The sequence below is a fragment of the Pan paniscus genome, chromosome 13 (assembly GCF_029289425.2).
Source record: "Pan paniscus chromosome 13, NHGRI_mPanPan1-v2.0_pri, whole genome shotgun sequence".
Lineage (NCBI taxonomy): Eukaryota > Metazoa > Chordata > Mammalia > Primates > Hominidae > Pan > Pan paniscus.
In genome coordinates, this window is record NC_073262.2 from 103,878,943 (window position 1) to 103,894,929 (window position 15,987).

Below are 15,987 nucleotides of genomic sequence, written 5' to 3' on the forward strand. Positions count from 1 at the left end.
CTTGAACTCCTGGGTTTAAGCAATCCTCCTGCCTCAGCCTCCTGAGTAGCTGGGACCACAGGTGTGCACCACCACTGCACCACCACACCCGACTAATTTTTTTGATTTTTGGTAAAGACAGTATGTTGCCCAGGCTGATCTTAAACTCCTGAGCTCAAGTGATCCTCCCACTTCAGCCTCTCAAAGTGCTAGGATTATAAATGTGAGCCACTGCACCTAGCCTGATCTTTTTTTTTTTTTTTTTTTTTTTAAGAAACAGTCACTAGTGCTGTATGTAGGTTACAGTAGCTATGTAGGCCCTTCAGAGTCACTTCACTTTTCTGAGCTTTCGTTTCTTCAACGTCTTCCTGTCTGTAAGACACATGCTCTTCTACCCATGAGACCAAAAAATGTTACCAGTGAGGATCTAATGATATAAAATAGGGAAAATGCTTTAAAACTGCACAGTGCTTAACAAATGCACTGTTATTATATCATTAAAAGTGACTCCTGGGTGGTGGGAATGGTTGCATAATGACGTGAATGTACTTGATGTCACTTAAAACTGGTTACAATGGTAAATTTTATGGTATATATATTTTACCACAATTAATACATTTTAAAAGATGGTTCTTGACAATTATTCTTAGCGTCTGAGGTGCCCCATTTCTTGGGTATGGGCATATAGTGCCTCAAGAATATTGGGGATCCTCACCTCTTCTATGCCCAAACCTTTCAGAAAATTCTGGGCCAGGCGCAGTGGCTCACAGCTGTAATCCACCACTTTGGGAGGCCGAGGTGGGTCGATCACCTAAGGTCGGGAGTTCGAGACCAGCCTGACCAACATGGAGAAAACCCGTCTCTACTAAAAATACAAAATTAGCTGGGTGTGGTGGCACACACCTGTAATCCCAGCTACTCGGGAGGCTGAGGCAGGAGAATCGCTTGAACCCAGGAGGCGGAGGTTGCGGTGAGCCGAGATTGCACCATTGCACTCCAGCCTGGGCAACAAGAGCAAAACTCCATCTCAAAAAAAAAAAAAAAAATTCTGGAAAAGCTAGGTCAGTGACATGAATATTGGAATCAGAGCCTAACAAACTCAATTTCTTCCTTTCTAAATCTGTGGTACAGATTCATGTCTGCAGTAGTTTTTCTGAGAAAGCAGAAGGGGTAAGTATTGGCAATCAACAAGCTGCAGAGTATGCAGATTGAGGTCAGTAATTGTAAATGCCCCATGACTGTCTGATCATTTTAATACCAAAAGAAAAACTTAAAATCCCAGTTGCTAAAATCTTTGTCTTAGACAACTCTTTGAGCCTCTCCCTACAAGGCCCAGAAAGGAATGAGATAGATGTGAATGGAATCTGTTTTCCCTTCCCTTGCCACGCTCTGGAGGAGGAGTCTAGGGCAGTAGCCAAGGCCAGCTGCCAGTCAAGGAAAGGGGAGCGGCCCCGTTGAATCCACAAACCACACCATCCTGGCCCATGGGTTAGTTATATACAAACTCCCACACTGGCAACAAACAAAGGGCATGCACATTCAGGGGATTTTGCTTTCACTGTGAGTGTTTATCTTTGAAGGGTGTCACATCAAGATGAATGGGAAGGGTGTGTTGCAGTTGAGCTGAGGTTTGGTCTTTCTTGGCTTTTTTAGGGACACTTACAGGTCCAAATCTGCTTTCAGCCGGCTGGTGGACATGGTAGGAGACACAGTAGTCTCAGGACCAGGCCTCCAGGTGGGAGCTGAGATTCTAGAGGGTGGAAACCACTTGGAGATTGAGTCAAAGCAGACCTGTCCTCATTCTGTGCTGGGCAGGAGCCAGCTCTCCATGTCCCTGCAGCTCCGGCAACACCTCCGGATCTTTCAGCTTCCCTGGGACTAAGGACCATGCACATTATTAATTCTGATATAAACAGTCACACAGGCACATGTCTCAAGATGAGGGTGAGAAGTTGGTTACAGCAAATGAAGTAATAATGATCTTTGTGCTTCACAATAGGAATTCAACCAACTTGAGGTTTATAATTCACTTATTAACTCTTTTTATTTTTTGTTGAGATGGAGTGTCCCTCTGTCACCCACGCTGGAGTGCAATGGTGTCATCTCGGCTCACTGCAACCTCTGCCTCCTGGGCTCAAGTGAGTCTCGTGCCTTGAGTGGCTGAGACTACAGGCACATGCCACCATGCCCAACTAATTTTTTTTGTATTTTTAGTAGAGATGGGGTTTTGCCATGTTGGCTAGGCTGGTCTCAAACTCCTGGCTTCAAGTGATCCGCCTACCTCAATCTCTTCAAGCGCTGGGATTACAGGGGTAAGCCACTGTGCCTGGCCATAATTCACTTATCAGTCATATATATATATACACACACACACACACACACACACACACACATATATATATACACACACACATATATATACACACACACATATATATATATATATGATATGACTGGGAGAATCTAGGGTCAGTGCCTTACAAATGGCACAAGTTGAAGCCCTGAGACTCCCACTCCTACCCTGCTCCCCCCATTCTCAGTACTGCTCCTCAGATGCCTCCAGCAGATCATCCATTTCTGCTAGGCTGGGCCTGGGTACATGCAGGGAGATGTGTACAGGGGCTAAGAGCAGAAACTTTTGAGTGAGACACTCCTGAGTTCATGCACTGGCCCTGCCATTTGTCAGCTAATTGATGTTGCATTTAATTGCATCATCTGTATGTAAGCCTAATAATTTATAGCCATCTTAGAGATGTTGTGAGCTTAAATAACATAGTAGTGAATATTTATTTATTTGTTTATTTATTTATTTAGACAGGGCCTCGCTCTGTCACCCAGGCAGGAGTGCAGTGGTGTGATCATAGCTCACTGCAGCCTTGACCTCCCACCCTCCGTTTATCCTCTCACCTCAGCCTCCTGAGTAGCTTGAGACAACAGATGCATGCCACCATAACTGACTAATTTTTTAAAATTTTCTGCAGAGACAGTGTCTCCCTATGTTGCCCAGGCTGGCCTCGATCTCTTGGGCTCAAGCGATCCTCCTGCCTTGGTCTTCCAAAGTGCTGGGATTACTGGTGTGAGCCACTGCACCCACAGCCTATTTATTGAGAAATGTGGAAGGCCCAGGCACTATTCTAAGTGCTCCAGCTGTTTTATCTCCCACATTTTTGCTCAGATAGGAGTTCCAAAGCTGGAGCTGGAAGACTCGTATTTTTAGAAATGTTGCAGTTAATTCTGAGGTGGGTCAGATTGAGATTCATGGCTATGCATTAATGTTTAGGTGGTGACTAACCACTCAGGGTTTTAGAGACAAACAGATCTTATTCTGTCACTCATTGACTGAGCGTGGCCAAGTCTTTCAGCCTCTCTAAGCCTCAGTGTCCTCATCCATAAAATGGGACCAATCGTAGCATCCACTTCTGAGAACTGTTCAGAAGTGGAAATGAGCCAGTTTAGGTGGCTGTGTCTGGCATACGCCAATGGTTTGATAAGTATTAGCTTGTGCCTTTATTAGGCCAACTGCTTTTTGTTAGGTGACTGAGAAACCAAGGACCTTCTGCCCTTTATGCATCCGTCACTATTAGTTTAAATTTGTTGCTCTTCCATCCACATGATTCATTCCAAATTTGAAGTGTTGGAGAAAGGGAGTTAGTATGTCATAGAAAAATCTCTGTTTTTGGCTCAGCAGGACTGAGTTTGACTCCATGTAACTGTTTGAGTCTTAGTTTCCTCATCCATAACATGGGAGAACAATACCCTGAATTGCTGCCAGAATTAGAGATAGTTCATGTCAAGGTGCAACATATAGGTAATGTGTTATTGCTGGTGTTCTGGTTATAAAATGTACAAGATGTGAAAGCAAAAGGGCAGAAAACCCTTTTTAAAAATTCATGGCTGGGCGCGCTGCCTCATGCCTGTAATCCCAGCACTCTGCGAGGCCAAGGCGGGTGGATCACCTGAGGTCGTGAGTTTGAGACCAGCCTGACCAACATGGAGAAACCCTGTCTCTACTAAAAATACAAAATTAGCCGGGCATGGTGGCGCATGCCTGTAATCCCAGCTACCCAGGAGGCTGAGGCAGGAGAATCGCTTGAACCCAGGAGGTGGAGGTTGCTGTGAGCCGAGATGGCACCATTGCACTCCAGCCTGGGCAACAAGAGCGAAACTCCGTCCCCCCCAAAAAAAATTCAAATGGGAAAGAGAGGCAGATGGCAGAGAACAGGGGAGGGGCTGGGCACGGTGACTCACGCCTGTAATCCCAGCACTTTGGGAGGCCAAGGCGGGTGGATTTATTGAGGTCAGGAGTTCAAGACCAGTCTGACCAACATGGTGAAACCCCATCTCTATTAAAAATACAAAAATTAGCCAGGGGTGTTGGTGGGTGCCTGTAGTCCCAGTTACTCGGGAGGCTGAGGCAGGAGAATCACTTGAACTCAGGAGGCGGAGGTTGCAGTGAGTCAAGATCGCACCACTGTACTGTTGCCTGCGCAATGCACCGAGACTCCGTCTCAAAAAAAAAAAAAAAAAAATGAGAGAACAGGGGAGGGTCTAGGGCTCAGAGCTTTGGAGAACAGACCTCAGTAGCACCAACACTCCAGGATCAATGCTACAAAGACACGGGTTACAACTAAACCGGAGAACATGGCCAAGGATGGGAACTCAGCCTGAGCAGGGCTGAGCCGAGCAGGGCTAAGCCAAGTAGGGCTGAGCCAGAACACTTCCTCCTTTTTTCTGAACAATCTACCTACATTTCAGCTACAGGGCTGGCTTTACCCAGTCCGGCGGGAGGGAGGAGAGGGCTGGTCTGTGACTTCAGTGCTGAGGTTTGATCAAGGCAGAGGGAAGCTTCCTATTCCCAGACCCTTTGCAAGAAAGAATGGCATATTACTTGCCACCGACAGGGGTTATTATTACTAAATGGAGTCAGTATAAATGCTTTCCAATAAAGCATGTCCAGCGCTCGGGTTTTTAGTTTGCACGTCCATGAATTGTCTGCCACATCCCTCTTCTGAATGGTTGGAAACTGGGCATCTGTTCCTTTAAATAGGAAACATTTCTTGTTCGAGTGAGTCATCTCTGTTCTGCTTTAGGAGTAAATTTTACCCTGCAGTTCCTTCTGTGGTGAAGTTTTCTCTTTCTCTCGGAGACCAGATTCTGCCTTTCTGCTGGAGGGAAGTGTTTTCACAGGTTCTCCTCCTTTTATCTTTTGTGTGTTTTTTTCAAGCCCTGCTGAATTTGCTAGTCAACTCAACAGGAAGTGAGGCCATGGAGGGAGGCAGAAGAGACAGGGTGGTTATTGAAAGTAAAAGAAACTTCTTCCTGGGAGCCTTTCCCACCCCCTTCCCTGCTGAGCACGTGGAGTTAGGCAGGTTAGGGGACTCGGAGACTGCGATGGTGCCAGGAAAGGGTGGAGCGGGTGAGTGCCTGTTGCCAAGGTGGCCTCTTCAACAGGAAACCACAATATTTTTGTTTCTTGACTTGCTCTAGAAACAGGGCTGTGGGGGTGGGGAAGCAACTTGGATCTGCCCTTCTGAGGACACCTCTGGGTGCTGCCTGGCCCAGGTCTCCTGTGTGTTTTCTCTCTGAGCCGTTGCCTCTGACTTTGCTACTTTTTCACTCTGAGCAATCTCCAGTTCCTCTGCTACCTTTTTGTCCTCCAAGCTTCCCTGCCGCCTCGAATGCAGATACACGGTCTCCCTCCTGTGGACCCGTTTGGAGAGTCCAGAAGACTTTATCAATCCACTTTTTTTTCTTTTTCATTTGGCCCTGGGGCCGAGGGTTAAGTACTTTATTCTGTCGAATCACGATGCCCTGAGGTGCACAGCCCCTTCCCCCTCTTCCGTGTCTGAAGGGTTTCCTTTTATCTCTCCACCCCCACCCTTGCCCTCCTGCCCTCTCTCTTGTTCCCCAAAGACAGTTCTCTAATGTTTTGATGTGGATTCGTGAATTTATCTGTATCTTTGCAAAATGTATTTTTCTTTTGTATGTGTACACTGTTTTTTAACTATGCGATCTCAGGCAAGTAAGTAATTCCTCTGTGCCTCTGTTATCTCATCATTAAATGATTAATAATGCCTTGAGAGGTGACTGTGAGGCTTGAAGGAGATAATATGCATACATCACTTACTACACGAGTTAGCAATTATTATTGCATATTAATACTATTGGTATTTTATTTTGCTCATTCTGTTTCTATTTCTTTTTTATTTATTTATTTTTTGAGACAAAGTCTTGCTCTGTCACCCAGGCTGCAGTGCAGTGGTGCAATCACGGCTCACTGCAGCCTCAACATCCTGGGATCAAGCAATTTTCCCATCTCAGCCTTCAGATTAGCTGGGACCACAGGCACGTGCTACCACACCTGGCTAATTAAAAAATTTTTCTTCATAGAGATGGTGTCTCATTTTGTTGCCCAGGCTGGTCTCAAACTCCTATGCTCAAGGGATACTCCCACCTTGGCCTCTCAAAGTGCTAGGATTACATGCATGAGCCACGGTGGCCATCCAGGCATTGATATTATGAGGCCATCTTGACCTAGCCTTCTCTGGTGAAGAGTCCTTTTCAGATACTTCGTTCAGTCTTCTCAGCTATGAGTCCCTGCCCTCTGAAAGCTTATATTCTATTTGGGGAAAGACAAAAGGCAGTTTCAAAGAAGAGAGGTGTTTGCTTTTCTTTTCCTACTTTTAATATCAGAAAACATTTCATCTAACTCTCAGTATGAAGGCAATATTTTGTTTACTGGTATATCCCTAGAGCCCAACATGGTGAGGGCCCCAGGATTTGCTTCTTTGATAAGATGGTAAACCCATCTTTCAGCTAACTTCATGGTTTCCTCAGCTACACTCATATACAAGGATCACCTTTGGTAAGATGGACTTACCATCTTACCAAAGAGTTTTTGCATTTTAGAGTTTTTTCTTTTTAGATTTTTTTCATTTTAGAATTTTTTTATTTCAGAGTTTTTTCTTTTTAGAGGTTTTTCATTTTAGAGTTTTTTTTTTTTTTAATTTTAGAGTATTTTAGGCTGCTGAGGGTGGAATCTGGTGACCTTGGGGCCACAGAGATGCTCCTTGGCTAAACCAGGGGCTTTAGCTCTGAAAGTTCACAGCCACCCTGAGAACCAAGATGAGAGGGCTCTGCAGTGTCCAATCTCAAGACCTCTCTGAGGTGCTCCATCAAGATTCATTGAATGAAAAAATTAAAGTCTTAATGATGAACCCAGAAAAATCTTTAAATCCTAAATATGAAACGAAAGTGTTCTTAGTTACAATCCAGTCCAACGTCCTCGTTTTGGAATGTGGAAATGAGGCCCCGAAGGTAAAATGGCCCATCCAAAGTCACAGCCAGGGGCCAGTGCTCAGGTGGCCAGGTGCCCTGCATGCAGTCTCCTGGACCACCAGGCCTTTTTCCTGCAGCTTTAGAAGCTTTAGAAGGCACTCTGCTCACTCAGGGGCAAGTGGTAAGCGCTCTTTCCCCTCTAGTGTTTGTGACTCAGGAGTTTCGAAACAGGAAGTAGAGCTGGCTGGCTGTGCCCTTCTGTCCTTCATTAGACGTTTGCTCTTGTCTTAGATGCTCAGATGGTAGTGGATAGGCCTGTGACGAAGGTGCTACCATCGTGAGAGTAAGGTAAGGATTTGCTTCTTTGTTAAGGTCAGAGGGGCCTTTTGGGAGGAAGGCCTTTGATTCTGGAGTTTTCTAGGCTGCTGAGAGTGACATCGGGTGGCCCTGGGGCCATGGAGGTGATCCTCGTATGTGAGTGTGGATGGGGAAACCATGAAGTTAGTGTAAGAGGTAGCAGTCCCTCTGAGAGCCTTGCCGAGGGCCGTGCAGTTTCCAGATCTGAAGGCCATTCTAGCTTAGACTGATGAAGTCCTAGGAGCTTCTGAAATGCTGCAAGTTTACCTACTTGTATAAAGGCCTCATCCTGATCCCAGTCAAACTTGTGAAATAATAGAAGCCAAAATTTAAATCTCAACTGACTTTGCTGCTACAGCTATCCTCCCACCAACACACATACCCACCAACATACACATTTGCCAACATAAACGCACACACACATACACACACACACACCCATGTGGTCCTACTAATTCAATTATTTATTTTTAAAAGAAATTAAAAAAGACTGGGCGTGGTGGCTCTCGCCTGTCATCCCAGCACTTTGGGAGGTCGAGGCGGTGGTTCACCTGAGGTCGGGAGTTTGAGACCAGCTTGACCAACATGAAGAAACCCCGTCTCTACTAAAAATACAAAATTAGCCGGGCATGATGGCGCACGCCTGTAATCCCAGCTACTCGGGAGGCTGAGGCAGGAGAATCGCTTGAACCTGGGAGGTGGAAGTTGTGGTGAGCCGAGATCGTGCCACTGCACTCCAGCCTGGGCAACAAGAGCGAAACTCCGTCTCAAAACAAACAAACAAACAAACAAACAAAAATTTAAAAGATACAGAACAGTTCAAAAAACAATATAATGGGAAGACTAGATAGACACAATCAGAGACCTGCACTTGTGGGGTTGAGAATTTACAGGTGAAGTTGCAAGTTTCATTCTGTTTGAAAATGATGGGATTATATGTTTTGCTGAGGTTCGGACACCTTTGCTGGGTTGTTTGAATGCCGTGGCTGCAGCGCCCTGTTATGGACATCATGTGCGTGCAGAATGGATGTCTGTCAGGTTCCGGGGCAGCCCGCAGTCTGAGGCAGCCAGCCTGGATTGGAGGGAGTGGCAATACTACCTGCCGGTTAGGGGTTTGGGCCTGAGAGCGAGTGGCTTTCAGGTTCTCTCAAGCTTCGGATGAGATGCAGGTTTCTGCTTCCCATGGCAAATGTATGTTTTGCTTTTTAGTTATCACTGCAAGAGCTAGGATGCTGCTAGAATATTACTGGAATGATTGTGATGAGATGGAATGTATTTGCAGTTTAATTGTGGCATGTAATACAGTGGTAGAATGGGACTCTGGAATGAGATGCTGGGGCCTAGATTCTAGCACTTCCTTTGTGAGGCTCTGACCCCCTCTCCTATAGTGGATTTGTTAAGAACTTCTGTTTTTGTGGCTTTGTTATTATAAAATTTTTTGAAATGTTGTTCTCTAAAAAAGTTATGATTTTATGTTTTTCTTCATGAGATTCTTTCACTGCCTTCCAGCTGCAAGTAGAATGACGTCTAAATCTTTGTGATCTGTCACTGAAGCCCTTGAGTGAGACACTTAAATCTGGCTGTGGCTCTCTCTCTTACTAGCTTATTTCCAAGCCGTGATTTTTCACAACAGAAAAATGGGGACAGTAATAGTAGTTTCTTCAGAGGCTTTTAGTGAAATGAGGTTAAAAAATATTTTTATGTTTATATGGATATATAGATTACAAACATTTATATATCATTTATTTATATGATTATTATAAACACATATTTACATTTAAATACTTTGGGGCATAAATATATAAAATAATAAATATACTTATGTAATACAAATAGACATATACATTTACTATTTAGCAGAGATTATATAAAATATATGTATTACATGGCAAAATATTCAAATTTACATATGTTACATATACATGTGGAAAAAAAATTGGGAAAAGGCCACAAAATGTGACCAAAGAATTACTTCCAAATGGCAAGTTTTTAAGTAATTTTTATTTTCTTTTTATACTTCTCTGTACTTTCTCTATGAAACAAGTGTTACTTTACTGTTTTTAGGAACCAAAAATACAAGTACATTGTTTAAAAAATACTAGCTTTACAAAGTTTCTAGCCCATAAGCTAGTGCAGAAAATCCAGGTCCCATAAAACAAGAAATGCTAGTGCAGAAAATCTAGGTCCCATAAAACAAGAACTGCCACACGATGTCTCTCCCCGTACAGTGCTGGATGGCCCGTTGTTAATGGTGTCATAAATCCTTTGCAAGTGACTGTTTTCTAGGTACTATGACTAGAGGGATGTGTAACTTAAGCAAAAAACAAAAAACAGAAAAGGCTGACTATCATCTGACAGTGTATCCTGGAACACCTAGGCCAGAGAAGAAGCCACGTTAGCATTTTCCCTTCTAAATGTCAGTTATGATTTGATGGGGAAACCACTTAAAAAGCATTGTCACGTTGTTGAAAAGGTAATGAAATGAGTGAGATGAGATGGCTATGGAGGACGGAGCTGTGTGCCAATCTTATTATATCCAAATTCATGTCATCTCAGCCTTGGATTGTATTGATTTTTATTATATACTGCCAGAAAATGCTATTGAATATGTAACGAGAGCCTCAAAAAGGTTTATTCATTTTGACCCAATAATACTACTTTTAGGAAATTATTCTAAGAAAATAATTAGAGGTATTCTTAAAGATTTGCGTTTTAAGGTCATCCTAAATGTAATCAGGAACTGGCTATGTAAATTATAGCCCATCTCTAAGATTAAATGCCTTACAGATATTAAAACCCATGCTGTAGAAGAAAAACTAAAGACAGGAAAGTACTTACAATACAAGATGTACTTACCAGTGGAAAAATCCACTTATACTACAGAAATATGATGTGTTCAAATATAAGGAAAAATGTGTATGCATAAAATATTTGGTAGGAAAGAGTAAAATATTACTGGGCATTTATATTTGGATGGTGGAATTATACATAATTTTAATTTTCCTTTTTATCTTTTCTGTATTGTCTAAAATGAATACACTAAGCATTGTTATCCTCAGAAAAAAATAATTGAGGGATGGGGGAAAGGAAGTCCTGCTTTCATTTGATTCTTTGGTTGGTTTTATTCTGTAAGATGAGACTTTAACAGAGGTTAGAATGCATTAAAAATTGTAAAGACAGTTGACCTAATGGCACTAAACAGGGTTAGATCTAGTTTAGATCTTCTCCAGCATGTGAATAAGAATGGATCTTTAAATAAAGATTTTAACTAGGTATATGTTTTAGAATAAGTCATACATGTACATGGTAAAAATTCAAACAGTACAAACTGTGCAGCAAGGTATGGGAAATAAAGCAGCTCTCACTGTCACCTCCACCCGTCAGCCTTCTCACACTGCACGCCCACATCTGTGTGTAATTCTGCTTTTCTTTAACATTACTGAAGGAACTTCCTGTGCATTTTTTGTCAGAGCTCTTCTGTGAATACACAAAATATGTACTGATCAATACATTATGTAGATCACACAGGCTCAACCACATTGATCTTCCTATTCTTTCTAGTAGCCAAATAGAGTTCCCTGGAATATGATTAATAGCTTGCCTAAATCTTCTAATGCTGATAAACAGTTGTTTCTGCTCTTTCGTTATTTCAAGGAACGCTACCATGAATAGCCTTGTATATGGTTTTGAGTATACTTGTTTAAATGAATGTAGGAAAAACTCTTGGAAGTTAAATTGTGGGCCAGTTTATGTGAATTTTATATTTTGACAGAGATGGCTAAATTACCCACCTGTTTTTTTGTTTTGTTTTGGTTTTGCTTTTTTTTTTAAGAGTTGGGGTCTTGCTACCTGGGGTCTTGCCACCTGGGGTCTTGCCCAGGGTAGACCTGAACTCCTGGGCCACGTTGGTTTATTTTACTGCATTCCCAGGGCCTAGAGCAATGATTGACACGTGCCAGCAGTATCTATTGGAAATTCTGGCCAACTTGCAATAGACCTGATTATTTCTACACTGAACATGTCTAAGATAGCTATTACTATTCATTCAGGAAAGCCCAGACAATTATCATGCCAGCAGCCTGAGACAGTAGCCAGTAATAGCCTGGTGTGGTAGTTTGCTCCTGTAGTCTCAGCTACTCAGCAGGCTGAGGTGGGAGGATGGCTCTAGCCTGGGAGGTGGAGGTTGCAATGAGCCAAGATCGCGCCCTGCACTCCAGCCTGGGTGACAGAGTGAGACCCTGTCTCAAAAATAAAAATAAGGATAAAAAATAAACCAGCAAAAGTTTCTGCCCTCACAGAGCTTCCATTCTAGTGAGAGGGTAGTTTGTCATCAGGAGGGTGACGCCGGTAGGGCTGGGGACCAGCTCCCTGCAGGGAACAAACATGATCGCAGTGGGGTGGGAGTAGGGGATGAGTCCCCAGAGCCTCTGTGGTTTCCATTTCCACACAAAAAAAACCACTGCTGCTGTAATCAGGAGGGGGAAAAGATTTTTAAAATTTTTCTTTCAGGGAATGGAAGGAAAGGATATTTTTGAAAGTAAGACTTTGAAAACTAAAAGTTTTGGGTCACTTAAAAACTCAAAATCTTTAGGTCACTTTAAAAATATTTAATTTTGGAGCTGGAGGCCATTATTCTAGGTAATTAGCTGGGTGTGGTGGTGTGTCCCTGTAATCCCAACTACTAGGAGGCCGAGGCAGGAGGATTGCTTGAACCTGGGAGGCGGAGGTTGCAGTGAGCCGAGATCGCGACGCTGCACTCCAGCTTGGGTGACAGAGCAAGACTGGGTCTCAAAAGAAAAAAAGAAAAAAAAAAACGAAAACTAAATACCGTATGTTCTCACTTAAAAGTGGGAGCTAAGCTATGAGGATGCAAAGACATACAGAGGGATATAATGGACTTTGGGGATTGATGGTGGGGTTGAATGGGAGGTTGGTCCTAATAGGTCCTAGTACGTCCCCTACTTCTAAGTCTTCCAGTCTGTCCTTTGCACTTTGAATGTTAATTCCCAGTTGGATAATGTCATTCTCATTTTTACAGTCCTTTCTTAGCTCCTCATCACCTCCAGGACAAAGCCTAAACCCCTCGCCCCATGGTAATGCGGCCCCTTTGTGACATGGTACCTGGCTAGAGCTTCATGCCTTTGTCCCATCACTCTCCATCCCAGACACTTTGTAGTTACTTTATTGAGCTCCTTGTGCCTGCCTGAATGGACTTGAAAGTTCTTACCTCCATCTTTTACATTAATTGTTTCCTGTAAGAATTGTGCTTTCTCACATTCTCCCCAAAATCCCTTCCCCATAGGAAGCCCTTCTCCCAGGCTAAGTTAAGGTTTCTTCCTCTACATCCCTACCACACTCTGGTCACAACCCTCTAACCATTGGCTTGTTTTTTGTTTTTTTTTTTTTTTTGTGAGACGGAGTCTTGCCCTGTCACCCAGGCTGGAGTGCAGTGGTGCAATCTCCGCTCACTGCAACCTCCACCTCCCGGGTTCAAGCGATTCTCCTGTCCCAGCCTCCTGAGTAGCTGGGATTACAGGCGCATGCCTCCACATCTGGCTAATTTTTGTACTTTTAGTAGAGACGGGGTTTCACCATGTTAGTCAGGCTGGTCTCGAACTCCTGACCTCGTGATCCACCTGCCTTGGCCTCCCAAAGTGTTGGGATTACAGGCGTGAGCCACCGCGCCCAGCCCATTGGCTTGTTTGTATGTCTACCTTCCTAAACAGTAAGAGGGAACTTGTCTGGTGTTCTTTTTTTCTCTCCTGTGCTCACAGCACAATGACCAGTATCTAGTAGTTGCAGTAGCCTTTGATGAACAAGCCAGCAAATGGTACTTTTCTTCCCTATCTGAACATACCATTTATTTTGACTTAGATTATATTCTCCTGCCTTTTAAAAAGATGGACTTCAGCAGAAATCTTTATGATATTGGGGAACAACTGGACAGTGAAGATCTGGCCTCCCTCAAGTTCCTGAGCCTGGACTACATTCCGCAAAGGAAGCAAGAACCCATCAAGGATGCCTTGATGTTATTCCAGAGACTCCAGGAAAAGAGAATGTTGGAGGAAAGCAATCTGTCCTTCCTGAAGGAGCTGCTCTTCCGAATTAATAGACTGGATTTGCTGATTACCTACCTAAACACTAGAAAGGAGGAGATGGAAAGGGAACTTCAGACACCAGGCAGGGCTCAAATTTCTGCCTACAGGTGGGTGGAAACTCCCATTGTGGGACTGGGAGGTGTGGGTTGAATGGACAACCTCTGAGCTGATTGGGGCTTGTTTTTGTGGTACCCTGCCTAGTGCCTGGGAACCCAGCAGTGCCACAATTCTAAGCTTCTACAGAAAGACAGTAGTGCCTTGGGTGGTCCTGCTAAAGGCTGTAAAACTTAGCTTCTCCCCACCCTAGAGAGAGTGGGTAAACAAAGGCGTGAGAGAGAAACCACATTCAGTATCACTTGGGAGGCTTTGGGAAGATGTCCCACTGGAGCCAGATTAAGAAATTTAGGGGCCTTATATATAATTCTATAGAAATGCTAAGACCATAAAATAAAAATTTATTTTTCAAAGTGAAACATTACTTAGAGGTATGCTGAAGTTATAATAGAGTTTTTCTAAGTGTTCTCATTTTTTTCCTCTCTTATCTTGGTGCCTCTCGATATCCAGATTGTGTGCTTACTTTGCCCATCCATTGAGTAAAGCATCATGGCTTCCCACCCTGAAATCCCCCTCCCACCTGCTTGCGGATGGCTATGAAAATTTTCAATGAGATTTAAGGGTTTTCTGCCACACTTAAAGACTCGAATGACAAAGTTCTTTACGGAGCTGTAAGCCGCTGGCCTGGCACATACAGCTAGGCAGTCTCCACGGAGGCTGCCCAGTTCCTGTGAGCCCGGCTGTATGACAGTTCTAAGCTTCTATAGGAAGACAGTGGCACATTGGGTCATCCTGCCAAAGGCTGTAAAACTCAGCTTCTCCCCACCCTAGGGAGAGTGGGTAACCAAAGGTGTGAGAGAGAAACCCCATTCAGTTACAACTTCATGATGCTGTGACAAGACTTTAAAAACAGAAACACATTGTCACTTTCTCTCTTTCAACATCTCCTATTATCGGACACTACTTAAAGCAATTTTAGCTTTGCTTTCAGAAAACTTCTACTGAAGCCTTCGTTCTGGGCCCATTTCATTGTCTCTGTTTGCTTGTTGATAACTATGGCATGTGAGATGGAAAGGGTTCACAGCCAGGGCTGACAGCTGCTGTCCTCTGATGGCCCAGCCCATGAATGCTCTGGTCTTTCTATTCTCAGAGACTATTTTTTGTTTTGTTTTGTTTTGTTTTTGAGACGGAGTCTCGCTTCATCACCCAGGCTAGAGTGCAGTGGCATGATCTCGGCTCACTGCAACATCTACCTCCAGGGTTCAAGTGATTCTTCTGCCTCAGCCTCCTGAGTAGCTGGGATTACAGGTGTGTGCCACCATGCCCAGCTAATTTTGTATTTTTAGTAGGACGGAGTTTCACCATGTTGGCCAGGCTGGTCTCGAACTCCTGACCTTAAGTTATCCACCCGCCTTGACCTCTCAAAGTGCTGGGATTATAGGTGTGAGCCACCGTGCCCAGCCAAGGCTTGACCATTTTGATTTTAAGTGAAAAAAGAGATATTCTGGGCCGGGTGAGGTGCCTCATGCCTGTAATCCCAGCACTTTGGGATGCTGAGGCAGGCTGATCACCTGAGGTCAGGAGTTCAAGACTAGCCTGGCCAACATGGTGAAACCTCGTCTCTACTAAAAATACAAAAATTAGCTGCGTGTGGTGGCTCACGCCTGTAATCCCAGCTACTTGGGAGGCTGAGGCAGGAGAACTGCTTGAACCCAGGAGGTGGAGGTTGCAGTAAGCTGAGATCGTGCCATTGCACTCCAGCCTGGGCAACAAGAGTGAAACTCTGTCTCAAAAAAAAAAAAAAAAAAGAAAGAGATATTCTGGGTGTATAAGTTTCCTAGGGCTGCTGTAACAAAGTAACACAAACTAGCAGGTTTAAAACAGTTTTTAAAATGTATTTTCATAGTTCTGGAGGCCTGAGTCAGAAGTCAAGATGCCAACAGTGTTGGTTCCCTTTAAGAGGCTCCGAGGAAGAATCTTTTTCATGCCTTTCCCTGCTTCGGGTGGGTGGAGGAATCCTCGGTGCTCCTTGTCTTGTAGATGAGGCACAGCAGTCTCTGCCTATGTTCCCTTCTCTGTGTCTAAATCTCCCTCTTATAAGGAGACAGTCACTGGATTAGGAATTAGGGCCCACCTAATCCAGTATGGCCTCATCTGTGTGTGTGTGTGTGTGTGTGTGTGTGTGTGTGTGTGTGTGTGTGTGTGTGACAGTGTCTCACTA

The 15,987-nt window shown here is 43.9% G+C and overlaps 1 protein-coding gene across 14 annotated transcripts in view; it reads left to right on the top strand.

The window, feature by feature from the left end:
- Window positions 1-15,987, top strand: part of CASP8 (caspase 8) — a 50,928-nt gene that overhangs the window by 18,964 nt on the left and 15,977 nt on the right. For 3 of the 14 annotated variants that reach the window (XM_008974179.4, XM_063595535.1, XM_034954798.3), the window contains one exon: window positions 13,489-13,819. In XM_008974179.4, the coding sequence (XP_008972427.1) occupies window positions 13,515-13,819 (305 nt within the window). In that variant the 5' untranslated portion in view covers window positions 13,489-13,514. Of the gene's footprint in view, window positions 1-3,944; window positions 7,606-13,488; window positions 13,820-15,987 lie in introns of those variants that run through there. The other 11 variants (XR_010109536.1, XM_063595538.1, XR_612196.4 and 8 more) reach the window with 11 other exon arrangements.